Raw genomic sequence first — 17,590 nt, 5'->3', positions numbered from 1 at the left:
CAGAGATCTGCCTGCCTCTGCCTCCCGACCCGAGTGCTGGGATTAAAGGTGTGTGCCACCACCTCCCAGCTTCAGCTCTTTATTAAGCCAATCAGAAGGCAGAAGTAAAACAGAGACACATCTTCACACAGTGTACAAGAAAATTATGCTGTGGCATAAGAACAGACAGGAGGACCAATGGAACTGAATAGAAGATCTGGATATCAATCCACACATCTTCGAACACCTTATCTTTGATAAAGAAGCAAAAAAATATCAAATGGAAAAAGGAAAGCATATTTAATAAAGTGGTGCTGGCATAACTGGATATCAACATATAGAAGAATGAAAATAGACCCATATCTATCACCATGCACAAAACTCAAGTCCAAATGGATCAAAGACCTCAACATAAAGCAAGTCACACTGAACCTTACAGAAGAGAAGGTGTGGGAAGTACACTTGAACACACTGCCACAGGAGACCACTTCCTAAATATAACCCCAGTAGCACAGACACTGAGAGAAACAATTAATAAATGGGACCTCCTGAAACTGAAGAGCTTTGTAAAGCAAAGGACATGGTCAATAAGACAAAACGACAGCCTACACAATGGGGAAAGATCTTCACTAACCCCACATCAGACAGAGGTCTGATCTCCAAAACATACAAAAAAGTCAAGAAATTGGACACCAAAAGATCACATAATCCAATTAAAAAAAAAATGGAGTACAGATCTAAACAGAGAACTCTCAACAGAGGCATCTAAAATGGCTGAAAGACACTTAAGGAAATGTTCAACATCTTTAGTCATCAGAGAAATGCAAACCAAAACAACTCATCTTACACCTGTAAGAATGGCCAAGATCAAAAATACTGATGACAACTTATGCTGGAAAGGTTGTGGGGAAAAGGGAACACTCCTGCATTGCTGGTGGGAATGCAAGCTGGTATAACCCCCTTTGGATGTCAGTGTGGCGATTTCTCAGAAAATTTGGAAACAACCTTCCTCAAGACCCAGTAATACCACTTTTGGGTATATATCCAAAGGATGCTCAACCATGCCACAAGGACATGTGCTCAACTATGTTCAAAGCAGCTTTGTTTGTCATAGCCAGAACCTGGAAAAACCTAAATGCCCCTTGACCGAAGAATGAATAAGGAAAATGTGGTACATTTACACAATGGAGCACTACACAGCAGAAAAAAATAATGACATCTTGAATTTTGCAGGAAAATGGATGGAGCTAGAAAACATCATTTTGAGTGAGGTAATCCAGACACAGAAAGACAATTATCACATGTACTCACTCACAGGTGGTTTTTAAACATAAAGCAAAGAAAGCCAGCCTACAAACCACAATCCCAGAGAACTTAGACAACGATGAGGACACTAAAACTTACATAGATCTAATCTACATAGGAAGTAGAAAGTAGAAAAAGACAAGATCTCCTGAGTAAATTGGGAGCATGGGGATCTTGGGGGAAGGATTGAAGGGAGGAGGGGAGAGGCAGGGAGGGGAGCAGAGAAAAATGTAGAGCTCAATAAATATCAATAAAAAAAGATTATGCTGACAGTCAGGGTGTAGTGATACACGTCTTTAATGCCAGCAAAGGGAGGAGGCAAAGGTAGGTGGATCTTTATAAACTCCAGGCCAGCCCAGTCTACACAGTAATACCATCTTTCATTTTTTAATGTGTATGAGTGTTTTATATGAATGCAGATATGTGTACCACATGCATGTCTGGAGCCTGCAGAATCCAGAAGAGATCACTGGATCCCCTGAAACTGGAGTTACACACAGATAATTTCGATCTTTTACGTGGGTGCTGGGAACAGAACCCAGGTATCCTGCAAGAACAAAAGGTGCTCTAAACTGCTGAACCATCTCTTCAGCCTTCCTGAGACCATGTCTAAATAGTCTATAAGGGAGAGGGTGGGGATGCAGCAGTGTTGCCTAGCATGTAGGAAGCCCTGGGTTCAATCCCCAGCACCAAAGAAACTGGATGAGATGGCAAATGCCTGTAATCCCAGCACTTGGGAAGGATCAGAAGGACCCTTTAGGTGGCATCACAAGGTAGAAGGACCAGAAGTTCAAGGCCATCTTCAGCTACACAGCAAGTTTGACTCTAACCTAATGTCTATGAGATCCTGTCTCAAAAAGATAGAAAATATTCCTCCTCCTTCTGATCGTGAATGCCCTGCCTGGTAGAACTCCAGTTCCCTGACCCCATGGGGCAGTATAGACCCTTGTGTTTCGATCATGAGCATGCTTGGCATAGCTGGCTCTGCAGACACAGACTTTGTCAAGAGTTCAGGGAGCAGAGTGACCTCAAAGAAATGCAGAACTTGGGGGTGGGTGGAGCTCAGATCCACCCCTCATTTGTAGTGGTGCCCGGGAGGAGCCAAGCACGTGAGACGCAGAGAGGAAACTGTGGCTCCAGGGCCATTGCTGCTTTTAGAATACTGGTGCATTTTTTATTAAAGAAGAGAATAAAGCATTTGCAAATATATTTCTCTCATGTATACTTCAAAGGTGACGCTGGTCGGCTGCTACAGAACTGGAGAAGTGAACAGGCCCCAACTCCTCCTCTACCCTAGATGACAGAGACACACAGAGGGCCTGGAGGTGCCCAGCCCCAAGGGACGAAAGGTTCCGAGTTGCATGAACAGAAGGATCCAGATGACAGCAGGCATCACAGTGCCACCTGGAGCAAGGTAGAGTCTCCAGGAATGTTGGACATGCTTGGTAAGAAAGAGGTAAGGCATGGCGGTTCCCACTGGGGTCCCAGCACAGAGGCCAGAGTCACTGCCTCTCACTGGATTGTATGGCTCCTTTGATTTTGAGAAGGGTGGCAGAAGGAACCAGAAGCCCTGAAGGGCCGCTGAGGGCAAGCTGGGGACCGGGGCACCTCTTAGACGAAGCTGGACTTCCTGAAGTTTTAGATTAAAATATTGAACCCTTGATCCAGGTTGGATCTCAAAAGTCCCTCCATAAAGGCGGGAGGTAAAGAGCAGACATTCTGTAGGAACCTGGCGAAGGAGGAATTTCTTTCTCAACTTAAGACTACTTAACGTGGAGTGAAGATCTTACAGTCCCTGGTGAAGGATGGGGCGGACGCTGGGACCTGGACTGGTGACTCTCGCACAGGACCTTCTGGAGGCTGCAGATGCGAACTGTCCCAGGGCTGGCCTCAGGAAGGGGGGAGTGAATGAGACATCATGGTCCCTGAGATGGGGGCAGGTGCAGAGAAGGGAAGGGAAGCAGATGTGGCAGAACTCCTGCCATCCCTGCCCCCGGAGGACTTTCCCCCCAGAAGGTATTTCCAGGGATGGAACTCAGAGGAAACGGACACTACCCAGGTATGGCTGCTGAGGGGCTCCCTCTTCCTGTAATCAGATTGACTACAGAACTGTGGCGAGCTGAAGGTCTTTGCCAGGGCTGGAGGGTTAGGTACACTCGGGCCTGGCTAACGCTTCCTGCTCTGCAGTGCGGGAGCTAGCGATTTCGGCCCTGCTCAGAACTCCGGGAGTGGTACAGCTATGGGGATGAGTCATGGCTGGAAAAAGCAGTGACTGGTCGAGGAGACCCCAGACACCAGCCATGGCTGGCTCTGAGATCCCCTTTCAAGTGTTTCCAGTTGTGGCAAGGCTCAAGGAGACCTTGCATTGCAAATCTCTCAGGAAAACAACTTTGGAGGGGGGGAGGGGGGGAGTCAGCTAAGCAAGAAAGGCCTGCAGAAGATGGCCACAGAGGGTGAAGCCGGGGTCTGAAGCCGAGGGCTGAGAAGCCCCCATGGTCAGTGGGGGAGGGTGTTTGGCTTTTAAACTGAGCTGTGCCTTCAAGCAGAAGCAAAGTGGTCAAGGGAGGCAGGACAGGTGAACCAAGCCACCAACAGGAAATATGCTGTGTCCCCAGATCAGAGAGGCCTCCCTGCTCATTCGCCAGCCACCGGTCAGGATATATTACTGCGAAAAGGGCTCTCTTACTTGCCAAGAGGCTGCCACCCAGGCACGAGGGACCCCCTCCCCCCCCTTGGCAGGGAGGCAGGGGGAGGCTGCAGGCCTAGAGAGGGGTCACTTGCTGCTGGGCGTCTTTACTTTGGTGGCGTTGATGTCTGCCTTGGTCTTCTGAATCCTGGCAAAGATCTCTTTGAAGAGCGCCTTGTACTCGGGCTGGCTCTGCTCCAGTCGCTTATCTACGGCCTCCACGTGCTGGCTTAGGCTTTTCTCACCCACCTTGCCCTCTCCCAGGCCCTCCTCGCCCCCCAGTAGGTCCCTCCATGAGCTGTCCCGGGAGATGGGCCGCGAGGTCTGCACCCCCGCGTGCCGCACCCCGGCACCATGCTGCCGGCATTTGCTCAGCAGCTCCTCGTATTTCTCCAGCAGCGCGTGGTACTGCTCATCCACCTCCCTCAGGATAGACATACCGCGCCTGCGCACACTATTGGCATGCAGCGTGAGGTTTCCAGCATGGCGGCTGGCTGGGTCTTTGGCCACGATGGCATTGAGTGCTGTGTCACTACAGCTTTTGCGTACTGCGTGGCTGGGGGAGGCTGCAGGCGAGGCGACACCATCCTGGGCGTTGGAATCATCCCCGATGCCTGGCTGGGGGTCATCAGCTTCAGGGGCCTGAGTGAGGGGCGCCAGCAAAGCCTCAGCCAGGTGCTCATCCCGGGCCAGCAGGTAGGTCTTGGCCTGCTTCATCTGCTGCAGCTCCAGCAGCTCGGCCTCCAGCTCCTGCACGCGCAGGCGGCAGCCCTCCATCTCACACAGCTGTCGCTCCAGCTCCGTGTACTCCTGGAGCACCACCGTGTACTCGCGCTCTGCACGCTCCTTGCGCTGTCGCTCCTGGCTCACCTGGGAACGCAGCACCCCTACCAAGGTCTGCAGCCGTTCATTCTCCTGCTCCAGGGGCCGAGGGCCCAGCTCCAGCGAGGAACTGTGCAGGCGGAAGGCATCTTCACACCTGCTGGGGGACAGGCAGAGGTAGTTAGTCATGGCCATGCTCCGGAGCAAAGTGTCAGACACTGGGTTCTCTTGTCCACCTGTCTAACTCTTCCTTCTGTCCCTTTGAGTTACCATCCACCCCTCTAACTTCCTCTCCCGGCTGTGTCTGGGAATGCTGACCTATATGGATTCCCCCAGAATTCTTTAGCAAAGGAAGACACAAGGGAAGGTTAAAGATGGGAACAAAGGAGATCTCCAAGTTGCGGGTTGGTGCTGGCTAGCCAGACCTCTTCATACCTTCTAGATCCTGTACTCTCTCTTCCTCTAGACCCTGATGCCTAGGGACGGTAGTGGCCCTGTTCTGTTGTTTCAACACTTCTTATGCTTTAACTTTTTTTTTCTCTGTGCAATAGCCCTGGCTGTCCTGGAACTCACTCTGTAGACCAGGCTGGCCTTGAACTCACAAAGATCTGCCTGCCTCTGCCTCCCAAGTGCTGGGATTAAAGGTGTGCGCCACCACCGCCCCAGTTTTTTTTTTTTTTTTTCAAACATCTTATACAGCCCAGTTTGACCTGAGGATGGCCGTTACCTCTTGATTCTCCTGTCTCCACCTTGTGAATGTTGGGATTACAAGTGTGCTCCACCACTCCGTTAGGAGGTGTGGGGATCAAACTCAGGGGCTTATGAATGTTAGCTACACAGTCTTCCAAATGAGCCCCATCTCCAGCCTCACCTTGATCTTCTTCATTAACCTTTCTCCTAGGCTAGGGATCGAACCCAGGGCAACACACATTCTAGGCAAGTGCCTGGCGACATCCCCAATCCTGTATTCTTAGATAAGTAGTTGTTGAATTAAGATTTAATGGGAACCAAAAGGTTCAACGCTTAACTCCTGCTAGGTTAGAAGCCTGGCTGTGCCGAGTACTAAACACATGACCTTTTCTCATCTGACTTGTAGACAAAATGGATGTGATGATTGTTCGGTTAGCATAGTAACACCCATGGCTGTCCTTAGCAAGCAAGCATCCTGATGGCTTGGACCGGACCCAGTCCTCCTCCCCAGCTACTGTCCACCGTGCTCCTTCATTCCTCAGCCGGAACTCGGAAGGCTAAGACACACCGGGGCCCTTGCCTACCGGGGGCTCGTGCACAGCTCCTTCAGGCAGGGGAAGGTATGGATGGTTCTCCTGCGCTCCCTCTTTTCCCGGCGAACCCGAAGCTGCTCCAGGCCTCGCAGCTGCTCCACCTGGGCTTGCAGTTCCTCGACCTGGGACTGCAGGCGCTCAATGGTCTCTGTCAACCTGGGATAGGATGAAGGCAACCAGGAGAGACATCTTTTCGTTGTTCGTTTCAAAGATTGTTAGGGCTGGAGAGAGGGCTCAGTCATCAAAAGCTGGCTCCCAACCAAAACATGAAGACTGATTTTGAGGGGTGTGTGTGCGCGCACGTGCACGTAGATGTATGCAGGTGCCTGAGGAGGCCAAAAGGGGGCGTTGGATCCCCTGGAACTGGGACAGGGTGGCTGTGAGCCACTCACTGTGAGTGCTGGGAACCAAACCCTAGTTCTAGAGTAGCAAACACTCTCAACCTTTTGGTCATCTCTCAAGCCTCAGCCTGGGGAAGTCTTAAGCAGACAGGGATGCCTCCTCACTGCCGTTTGTAGATGGAAGACATGGAGTTAATGACAGACAGACAATCTTGAGCACGCTGTCTGAGGTTAGAGTCTGAGAACTCTCTGCCATATCCAAGGACTTGCCCTTCTATGCATCGCAGGCAGAGCCAATCACTCCTCCTCAGCCACCTTTAGTCCCTATGTATATGTACACGTGTGCATGTTCATGTGTGTGGGGGTACATGTGGAGACTGGAGGATGACCTTGGGTATCACGCCTCAACAAGCTAGCCACCTTGTTTTTGAGACAGGCTCCCACTAGAACCCAGGGATCGTTGATTCAGCTAGGATGGGACCCAGCCATCACCAGCTCCCCAGTTTGAGATCACGGATGCATGTTATTGTGTCTTACATTTTACACAGGTGTCAGGACTTGAACTCAGGTGCTCACGCCTGTGCGACCAGGACATTTCCCCAACCCCACTTCCGGTTCCTGCATATCCACGCCCCCCCTCCGCCCCACTGTCACTACCACCATGCACTGCAGTGACATTTACATCTCTGCCTTCCTTCCCATCTGTGAGGTCTCAGAGGGCAGGTCAGAGTCACTGAATCTTTAGTGCCTCAAACTGAGCCTGGTGTATAATTGGCAAGTAACCACAGGTGGGAGGCTATCTTCCGGAATACGGGTGACTTTTCATCCATCGGTTGTGAGGGGCTGGAGAGATGGCTCAGAGGTTAAAAGCACTTGCTGCTCTTGCAGAGGACCGGGTTTAGTTCCCGCCACCCACACACATTGTGGCTCATGACCATCTGCAACTCTAGCTCCAGAGGATCCCGTACCCTCTCCTGGCCTCAGAGAGTATGGCTCACACACGGTGCACAGACACATGCAGGCAAAATACCCGCCCACACAGAATAAAAATAAGTCATAAAAAGAAAGGACGGGCTGAGCAGTGGTGGCACACATATTGAATCCCAGCACTCAGGAGGCAGAGGTGGGCCGGTCTCTGTGAGTTCAAGGGCAGCCTGCTTTACAGAGTGAGCTCCAGGACAACCAGGGCTACACAGAGAAACCCTGTCTTGGTAAAATAACAAAAAAGAGGAGGAGGAGGAGGAGGAGGAGGAGGAGGAGGAGGAGGAGGAGGAGGAGGAGGAGGAGAAAGAGGAGAAGAAGGAGAAGAAGGAGGAGGAGGAGGGAAGGGACTATAGTTTTTACAGGATAAATGTCTAAGCACACACTGCACACACACACAGCTGACAGGGATGGCCTTGCTACCAGCCCAGGCTCCGCTCTTCAGCATCGTCTTCTAAGAATGTGTGAGTCTCCCTGTCAGCCCATGTGTTCAGTCCTGGGCCTGTCCCTCACCATCCCAGCCCTCACCCGTGGATCTTCTGCTGGGCAGCCTTACTCTCCAGCACCAGCCTCTGGTTGGTCAGCTCCAGGTCTCGGGCTGTCAGGTCCAGCTGCTCGTACACTTTGGCATGCTGCTCATTCACCAGCCGCAGCGTGTCCAGCTGCTTGGTCAAGTACTAGGGGAGGAGGTAAGGGTAGAACAAGTCTTTACAATGAGGTAGGGACAAAGATCTCTGCCTGGCCCCCCTACCACCGCTAGACTGATCGACTTTGAGACTTGTGCTCGACGGAGCAGGGGCTGAAGACCACAGTGCAGTCGGCTGTCTGGGATGGGTGGGCAGGTGGTGGATTACGAAAGGGAAGCTGGGGGGCCTTTGGCGAGGTGCACAAAGGCACACACAGGCCCCGGCCAAAGGCTCTCGAGAGACGGGAGGAGCGGTGCGGAGCCCGGGGTCCCTCACCTCGATCTCCTGCACTTGCTCCTCATTGGTGGAATACATTTGTTGCAGGGACTCCTCCAGCTCCTTGTTCCTCTCCAGCAGAGTCTTCCCCAGCTCGGCCGCCAAGTGCAAGTCTGGGGGAAGGGAGGTGGGGGCAAACAGAACACAGAGTGAGGACAGCAGAGAGCCCTCATCAATGCCCTAGCACTGATCTGTGGCTGGGCTCTTGGTGACTCGGTGTCACCAGCACAGGCTATTCTCAGGAGCCCTAGTGTGGATAGCGATGGAATCCAGGGGCTGAGCGTCTGGGCTGGTGTCGCTTCTGTCTCTTCGCAGATCTGGTTTGGTTTCCTTTGTACAGGATCTTACTGTGAAGCCCAGGCTAGCCTGGGGCACGTGATCCTTCTGCCTCGGCTTCTTGAATGCTGGGATTGAGAATATGTGCTACCAACTAGCTTGGTATTTCTTTCTGCTTGATGTAAAAAACAAATGAGTACAGAAAGGTGAAAAGCCAACAATAAAAAAAAAATTAGTTGAGCTGGGTGTGGTGGGGCACACTTTTAATTCTAGCACTCAGGAGGCAGAGGCAGATGGGTCTCTGTGAGGCTGAGGCCAACCAGGGCTACACACTGAGACCCTGTCTCAAAAGCAAAAACAAAAACAACAAAACAAAAAGCAGCGAGGGTCTGGAGAGGCCGCTCTGTACTCAAGATCTCTCTGCTATTTTTACAGAGAACCAGAGTTTGATCCCAAGCAAGTAATCACGATTGTCTGTAACTCTAGCCTCAGGGGATGGAACAATCTTCTTCTAGCTTTCATGCGGGCACCTGCGCGCGCGCGCACACACACACACACACACCTAAAAAAAAACTGGACCAGTGAGATAGCTCAGTGGGTAAAGGCAATTGCTGCTGAACCCGAATTCAATCCCCAGGACCCTCTTTAGGGTAAAAGGGACAACTGGGGCAGGAAACCAACCAATCACTGAGTACCCTGATTCTGAACCCAGAGTCAGAGAAAGAAACACACCCTGGATTTAAGACCTGGGCCAGGGAGAGAAACATCTTCATCCCTGAACCCAGGACTAAAGACATGTGCCCTGGCTTTGAAACTAGTGTCAAAGAAACACACTTTATCTCTAGAATTTGAGCCAGTGAAAGAAACATGCCCTGGTCCTAAGATTAGAGTCAAAAAGCTAAAAAGGACCAGAGAAAGAAACACACTTTGGCCATTAAGTCAGAGCCATCTCTGCCCCTGACCAGCTAAACTGACCAATCCCTGAGCAGGGAAAAGTTAATCAATCCCTGTTCTCCCTGGGAAAACTCCGCCCCTAAGAATCCCTATATAAAGAGCTGAAGTTAAGCGGCAGAAACAGCGACTCTCCTGGACTCCTCCTTCCCAAGTAAATCTCTTTCTCAAAAGAGTCTTGGGTGAAGACCTTCATTCGCCAGTGCAGAGGAGGAGGACCTGGCTGGGATGTCCCTTAGGGGACTGAGCTGAAAAACCTTGCTGAGATGCTCCCTAGGGGGCCTCAGCAAGGCGGTGGAGCAGAACAGAACCTTGCTAGGATGCTCCTTAAGGGGCTGAGCAAGACCAGCAAAGGATCGCCAGAGCCGGAGGAGAATGCTACATTTCTGCAGGGGGCTTCCTCTTGCAGAGTGTTAGCAGAAGAAACTTCTTGGGCAGGAGAAGAAGCTGACAGCTCTGCTAGGACGCTCCCTTGAGGGAGCAGAGCAGAACTCAGCTGTAGCGGCTCTCCAGGAGAGGAGCAGGATCCCTACACCCTGCGGGGAGACCATCCTCCACCGCCCCAGCTTCAGGTATCCTGGCTTCCCTATAGTCAGGACACCTTTTGTCCAGGGCTGAGCTGTCCTATTGCAGCTCTAAGTATATCCTGGCTTCTGGATAAGTCAGGATATCTCAATACCACTACTGTACCACATTCCCCTACACCTTCATGGTGGAAGAACAGAACCAACACCTACAAGTTGTTCTCTGATCTCCACATGCATGCCCCCCCCCCACATATGTATGCAACACACACAAAATGAAACACAAATGCAAAGCACACTGTCTTTGTCTGCATCTGCCTTTCTCCTATAACAACATCACGGCATGTTTCTGTGGGTAATGCACATATTATTACATGTATGCGCACTATTAGTGGATGCAGAAAACGCTACTGTATATATAAAAGTCTAAACACCTTCATCTAGACGGTCCTTACTGTTGGGTGTTTAGATCATCTTTGAGTATTTTCTCTATTAAAAGGGAAACTATGAGCCTAGTGTGTTGTGGATATTTGTACACTGTGTGAAGATGTGCTGCTGTGATTGGTTTAATAAAGAGCTGAATGGCCAATAGCCAGGCAGGAGGTATAGGTGGGACTTCCAGGCAGAGAGAGGAAGTAGGAGGAGATAATCTAGGTGCACAGGAGACACCAGAAGATGGGGGGTTGGGGGAAAGGGATGAAGCAGGATGCGCAGTATGGTGATGAGGTGACAGGCTCATGGAAGAGTGTACACCAAAAAATATGGGTTAATTTAAGTTATAAGAACTAGTTAGGAATAAGGCTGAGCTTTTATAATTAATTTTTTTTTCTCTTTTTTTTTTTTTTTTGGTTTTTCGAGACAGGGTTTCTCTGTGGTTTTGGAGCCTGTCCTGGAACTAGCTCTTGTAGACCAGGCTGGTCTCGAACTCACAGAGATCCACCTGCCTCTGCCTCCCAAGTGCTGGGATTAAAGGCGTGCGCCACCACCGCCCGGCTTATAATTAATTAATAAGTCTCCGTGTCATTATTAGTACTACACAGGTGTGGTGTGCATGCCTAACCTCAAGACTCAGGAAACTGAGGCAGGACGATCAGGAGTTTGAGGCCCGTCTAAGTTACATGAGATTCTGTCTAAAAAACAAAACAAAACAAAAACCAAACAGAATGGGAATATAGCTCAGGTGGCAGAGTGCTTGCCTGGCATGCATGAAGCCCCAGATTTAGTCCCCAGGACCACACAAATTGAGTGTGAAGTGCACACCATAAATCCACACTGAGGAGGTACACGCAGGAGGATCAGGAGTTCAAGGTCATCCTTTGATATATAAGGTTTGTTCAAGGCCAGCCTGATTTCCTGAGACGCTGCTAAAAAAAAAAAAAAAAAAGAAAGAAAAGAAAAGAAACAACAACAATAACAATCACTAACAAGGGGCTGGAGAGATGGCTCAGTGGTTAAGAGCATTGCCTGCTCTTCCAAAGGTCCTGAGTTCAATTCCCAGCAACCACATGGTGGCTCACAACCATCTGCAATGTGGTCTGGTGCCCTCTTCTGGCCTGCAAGCATACACACAGACAGAATATTGTATACATAATAAATATTAAAAACAAAACAAACAAACAAAAAAATCACTAACAAACAGTAAAAGGGGGCTAGAAGCAGTAGAGGGGCTGCCTGTGTGAGGATCTGGGTCCCTGTCCAGTTCTGCAAAGTAAGAGTCAAACTAGGATTAACTCCACCGCATTAAAACCTTAGTGCAAATCACTACCTCTTGTGAGAACGCATTCCAAGAGACAGAATTAGCGGGTGAACTGTAGGCCTGTGTAACCCATTTGGCCAGAAGCAGGAAAGCACTGATTATTCTATTATTATTATTTAACATTATGAGGTCGTTTGTTAGACCAACCTTCATTCTAGGCTGAGGGTATAAATCTGGACCAAGATTTGTAGAAGCAGCTGTTCCGGGGCCAATAAGAACCAGTGCTATTTTTATACATAATGATAGTTCTGCCTTCGCCTTCTGGTCCTCCTGGCGAGTTTTAGATAGATGGTTGTGCGGCAGACAGGCAGACAGGCCCAGGTGGAGTCTTCCTCTTGGACCCATACGGAACAGGGACTTGGATGGGTAGGGAGCAGAGCATCCTGCACTTTCAGCTAAGCCTAGGACAGAACTGGTGTTTCCTTGTGAAAGCCAGAGTGGCCCGATCAGCCACAGGACCTAAACAAAAGGCCAAGTCTTAGGAACAATTTCACTCCCACAATGAGGGTAAAGTTTTCTTCTTTCTTTTGCTTTGTTTGAGACAGGGTTTCTCTGTTGCTTTGGAGCTTGTCCTCGAACTCACTTGGTAGACCAGAATGGCCTCGAACTCATGGAGATCCACCTGTCTCTGCCTCCTGAGTGCTGGAATTAAAGATGTGCACCACCACTGTCTGGCGCTCTCTCTCTCTCTCTCTCTCTCTCTCTCTCTCTCTCTCTCTCTCTCTCTCTCTCTCTCTTCTGTTTCTTTCTTTCTTATCTTGTAGTTCAAACTTGTAACGTAGTTGGCCTTGACCTCCCATCCTTCTGCCTTGACCTCCTAAGTGCTGGGATTGTTGGGATGTGTCACAATGTTCCTGCATGCTAGGCTAGGCAAGCAATTCTACCAATGGAGCTGCATCCCCAGCAACTTTCGTTGTTGTTTTGAGGTGAGGTCTCATGTTTTCCTTGGTATGAGGCCAAGGATGACTTTGAACTCCCGATCCCATCACCTCTGTCTCTCAAGTGGCAGGATATAGACAAGCTCAGATCAGGGGTCTGGTTTTGAAATAGCCAGAATGGGGCCTCTAGAGCTACATTAATTGGAGAGGGCTTTGTGTCCTGATGTCACTGGGGAAGCAGACCACAACAGCTCCCCTCTAGCTAGGCTGTAATGACACTGTCTGGAACAAACAGTTTTCCCGATGGGAAAAAAATTGAATCGTGTAAATCAGATACAAACCCCATAGCCTGGGGCAAGTAACTTGCCTAATGAAGATGCCAAAATGTCCAGTCACCTAGTAAGGTATTTGAGGACACTTGGGCCAGAGTCTGGAGTTGTCTGCAAAATCTGAAGCCTGATGTTCCCATTGTTGGATGACAATCTTGTGATATATCATGTGCTTGGGGATAATGGTGTGTGTGTGTGTGTGTGTGTGTGTGTGTGTGTGTGTATGTGTGTGTATGATTGGTTACGGGAGAACCTCGCCATGTTCTTAGGCTGTAACAGGATGGCAGTGTTCAGTTCATCCCCTTCCTAAATGTTTAGGCCTTGGAACTGTTAGGTGGTCTAGGAAGTGACCATTGCTATACCATGTACGTGGGTGGCCTGTGAGCAGATGCAGCAGCTTAACCAGAATTCAAGGCCAAAGGAATGACGAAGGGCCAAGGGCAATTTCAATACCATGCTCCTCCTTCCAGGTGAGCTGGGCTGTGTGTGCAACTCCTTGCTGTTTGTAGGCTGCGATCGAGATGGGGGCTATACCACACTATGAAGGGAGAGACGCTGAAGACTGCCCGCAAAGACAGCGAATGTGACTTGGTTGCCCTAGTGGTCCAGGGATGATGAAGGAAGATAGAAAGGAAGCTGCCTGGGGAGGAGGGGGAGAATCTCAGACCGACTCAGGGAAACTGAATCACATTGCAAGCTAAGCTCGTCAGAGCTGCCTGAAGGGATGACGGAAGGAGTCTAGAAGCTGCAGAGCCAGGGGCCTGGAGGAGGCAGCTTGCTGAAGGACAGTGGCAGTTCCGGACTCAGGGGAGGGTGGCCTGGGCAGTTGGAAGCAAGCTAAGCAGGATGCGGACACAAGACAAAAAAGAGCTTGCTATGGCTGGATCAATAGGCAACTCTGAACCAAGCCAGGAAGGTACTGAGTCTGGGATGCCACCTCCCCTCCTGGCTCTAGGGGCTTTCTGGGGCTTCCTTCAGGGGACCTTAGTGGTTATATGTAAGGCAATGCCCCAGAGAAAACAAAAGAGACCCAGAAATCCCACCGCCTCTCTGGCTAGGCATCAGGACAGAGCATGGCAGACTCTTCACAGAGAGGCAGGAAATAGGCCAAGGTGGGCAAAGGTAAAGGTGGCTGAGGTGGAGGATGCTAGATGGTGGAGCTGGGGGTCCTGCCCCACAGGCACGGGAGTCAGGAACTCCGGAAGGCCTTCGGGAGAACCAGGGTGGAGAAAAGCTGCCATTTTCCTAGCCACGTCAGAGCATCCCCTGGGGTGGAGAACTCAAGGCTAGGCAGGAAGGGGAGTCAGGTCAGAAAATCTGTGACTCAGCGGCCATCCGTCAGCCTGGACAGAGGTGGTCACAGGTGGAGGAGGGGGTGGGCAACGGAAGAGCCAGGGCTTGCTTAATAATTAATTCATGACTTTTTTTCTATTTTTACAGGTGCTCATGGCAACCAGTAGAGGGAACAGAGCAAATCTAAGACCTCACCTGTCCTGACCACCTCCTGCCTCTGGGGCAGAGGCACACCAAAGTCAAACACCATCTCTAGGGACAATCTCTTTGGGAAGGGAAGTTGGGGCTTGGTCCAGGGTAGGGGGAAAAACAGACAGGAAGGCTACCTCATGGGTGGGAAAATCACTCCACGGGCCACCCAGCAGACGGGAAGAAAAGACTTTGGGGATTAAGCCCAGAGAAGGGGACACAGACATGGGACCTCTGATGTGACTGTCTTTAGGCAGACATTCCTCCCCATCACTCAGCTCTCCAGGGCTGGCATGCAGATTTGAGTGGCCAGCACTTCCTTTGTCCCCTACTTGCCCTCCCCTTCCTTCCTCCACCCTCTGGCTTACATCTCTCCTTACTGAGGGGACCAAGCTGTCACGCAATTGTCACTTTGATCCCTCTCCTCATCTCCTCGCTGGAACACAGGATCAGGACAGGGATTCTGTCCCTAGACCCTGCACAGCTGTGTCCCTCCCCCCCGCCCCTGCAGGAAGGCCCACTTTCCTCATAGAGTGCTTCTTCATTCCTGGCTATTCCCCCCCGGTTCCTGGGCTCTGCCTATGACTGGAGCTGCAGGCCAGACCAGCAGAACCCAAGAAGAGGGCGATACAGAGCTCTTCAGCCCCGCTTGAATGGCGATTCCGGTCCCTCACCAGAAGCCACACCATCTCCCGCCCCTACTCTCTGGCTCCTTCCTCCCACATCTGGGCTGGGCATGGTGCCAAGCCTTCATTAGGGGTGCGGGAAGTAAATGAGATTGCCACAGTATTAGCATCTGCCTCCCCTAGAGGCTATCTTCCACAGAACTCTGCTTTTCATCTTTCCTTCTGAGCTAGCCTCTCCCAGGAAGTCATCCCATAATCACTGACACTCAGAACATACAAGTGGGCCTCCCCCACCAGCCCTCGTGTACCTGGAGGTCCAGGGCTGTGACCCTACCAAGGTCCCAGGATGATGTCAGAAACTCAAATGAGGCCAACAGATGTTTCCAGAGAGGAAAAGTTTTAGGAGTAGTGGCCAGGACAGAGAAGGGTGCCACACAAGCATGGGGCAGTTCATAGCACAGGGATATCTAACCCATCGACCTCCATCCTACACAGGTCTCCCAAGAGTCTGATTCACTGGCAAGAACAGAGACAGCTCCTGGTCTGCAGGTGAAGCCTGGCAGCATGGGGAAGTGGGTCAGGAAACAAAGGCTCCAGGATGCCAGTGCATGCTTTCCAACCTGGCAAAACCAGAGCTCAGCGACCCTGAGGATGGAGACCAGGCCTCCAGGGCACACTGTCTGCCAGCCTTGGGTTTGAATAACTCAGGGCTTGCAGGTGACTGTGGGGAGGTCACTTTTCCCTTGATGCGTTTCCTCACTCCCTCAAGGTATCAGCAAGAACAGGCACCTTGGCAAAGAGGGTGGAGCAGACTCCACTCCAGCAGGCTTTGGCCTTGACCCTGACCCTCTCAGGCCTTCCCACTTCGGCCAAGAGGACTCCACCTCTCTTCTCAGTGATGTCCACTTCATCACCAGCTTCCAAACCCCTTTCAGCCACCTTCCCTCTTTCCTGGGGTTGTCGTTCGGCAAAACATGTGAGGAAGCCTAGTGCCGCGAAGGACAAGGGGATACTTTTCTCCGGAAGGCTGGTTGGAGACTCCACGTAAGGCTTCTTCACAGTCAGGCTGCCCGCACCACTCTCTAGCTGGGCAGAGGAAAGCCAGGTGGGAAACTTTCTCTAGGTCTTAGAGCTCAGAAATTCTGGCCGGGACAAGTGCTGCTGATCTGGGGAGATGACATCTCAACACAGAGTACTCCCAGCCAAAGTACCCCCTAGTTTCTGGGCCCCCTAACAAAACCCTACCAGGGACACCCGAGTAGTCGCTGCTACTAAGATGAGAAGGGTGATGGATGCCCTGTCAACTACACACTTTTGCAGGTCTTGGGTCTATCGAGTCCGAATCTTCCAGGGCAGCGCCCCTCTCGGTCCACGTCCCCATTCTCAAGACTCATGCTCTGTTTGGTGCTGGTACCAGGTCCAGCCCAGCCCTTTTCTAGGTGATACCGCCCAACAATGGTGTAGCGGCCAGGGGTCTCGGGGCACACGCCACTTCCCTTCCCACTGTGCTCACCCTGCTCCAGGTCCTGATGATCGTACCAGGACTCCTCCTCCTCTGCGGAGTAGTCCTCCATCCCCGCCGCTCTCCGCATGGCCCCGCGGGTGGCGGTGGGCGGGCGCTGCGGCAGCTCAGGGCCTGGGCTCGCAGCCCGGGACAATGCGGCGGAGGCGGTCCGGGCTTCCCACGTCGCGGGCTCGGGCTGCAGCGCCCCTTCGCCCACCTCGCGCGGCCGCCATCCGCTACCGGCCGTGCGCACAGCGGGGCCTCTCGCTCCCGCGCGCCCTGGGTCCCGTCGAGCTGGGGACGCCGGGTGGCGGCGGCACAAAGGGCGGAGGGGTGGGGACTGCAAAGCGGGACGACGGCTGGGACGACGGCTGGGACGACCCGGGACCGCCTGCAGGGCTGCGGCGTCAGGAGAGTGTGGGTACCACGGCGGATAGCCCCTGCCCGCCTCGGGCCCGCACACCACCCGGCCCGCGCCGCGACACCCGGAGCCGCTGCTGCATCTCCGCCCGGCCCAGCTTGCTGCTTCCCAGGCCGCCAGCTCTACGGGGTGGGGTCTGCCGCCGGAGGCCAATCATAAGGAGTATGCAAATAGGGGGAGGGGCCTCGGATGAGGTCCTTCCTGGTGTCCTGGTCTGGGAATTGTTGGATCAACCCTATGTCCTCCTTTTTTCTCCACGTCCGACCTTTTTTTACGTCCGTCTGAAATTATTTTGTTTACTTATTGTTTGTCCTGGCTCTTCCTGAGAGCAAGGATTTGCCTGCTTTCCACAGCGGTCCTCACCGCGGGGACCGTGGTGACCTACGGTTACATTCCATGAACGTTCTTTAAAATGGTATTAATTTACAAACACTTTAAGAGCCAGAAATAGGGATTTGGCTGCTGGAGAGAAGAATGGGGCTTA

At 51.7% G+C, this 17,590-nt stretch overlaps 1 protein-coding gene across 2 annotated transcripts; it reads right to left on the bottom strand.

The window, feature by feature from the left end:
• Positions 1-1,722: 1,722 nt before the first annotated feature.
• On the bottom strand, positions 1,723-17,193 carry Cdr2l (cerebellar degeneration related protein 2 like). 2 transcript variants are annotated; one of them, XM_057776659.1, is made up of 5 exons: positions 16,695-17,193; positions 8,360-8,472; positions 7,926-8,074; positions 6,067-6,231; positions 1,723-4,952 (listed from the first exon to the last, which is right to left on the bottom strand). In XM_057776659.1, the coding sequence occupies exons 1-5, from the start codon at positions 16,771-16,773 to the stop codon at positions 4,058-4,060; spliced, it is 1,401 nt and encodes a 466-aa protein (XP_057632642.1). In that variant the 5' UTR covers positions 16,774-17,193; the 3' UTR covers positions 1,723-4,057. The 2 variants fall into 2 exon arrangements, with proteins under 2 accessions (XP_057632642.1, XP_057632644.1); XM_057776661.1 differs by having other exon boundaries at positions 1,725-4,949.
• Between the last annotated feature and the right edge of the window lie 397 nt (positions 17,194-17,590).

This window comes from Chionomys nivalis, chromosome 7 (genome assembly GCF_950005125.1).
Source record: "Chionomys nivalis chromosome 7, mChiNiv1.1, whole genome shotgun sequence".
Taxonomy (NCBI): domain Eukaryota; kingdom Metazoa; phylum Chordata; class Mammalia; order Rodentia; family Cricetidae; genus Chionomys; species Chionomys nivalis.
Note: the sequence above shows the minus strand (reverse complement) of the source record. Positions and strands in the feature narration are given on the sequence as shown.

What these genes read in the sequence shown, in the direction of transcription:
- Cdr2l (XM_057776659.1), bottom strand. Translation starts at nt 16,773, where the DNA reads ATGCGGAGAGCGGCGGGGATGGAGGACTACTCCGCAGAGGAGGAGGAG. An exon ending in TCATCAGGACCTGGAGCAGG is followed by an intron (nt 8,473 to 16,694) that starts GTGAGCACAGTG and finishes CCCTTCCCCCAG; the next exon opens with ACTTGCACTTGGCGGCCGAG. An exon ending in GAGCTGTGCACGAGCCCCCG is followed by an intron (nt 4,953 to 6,066) that starts GTAGGCAAGGGC and finishes CCTGTCCCCCAG; the next exon opens with CAGGTGTGAAGATGCCTTCC.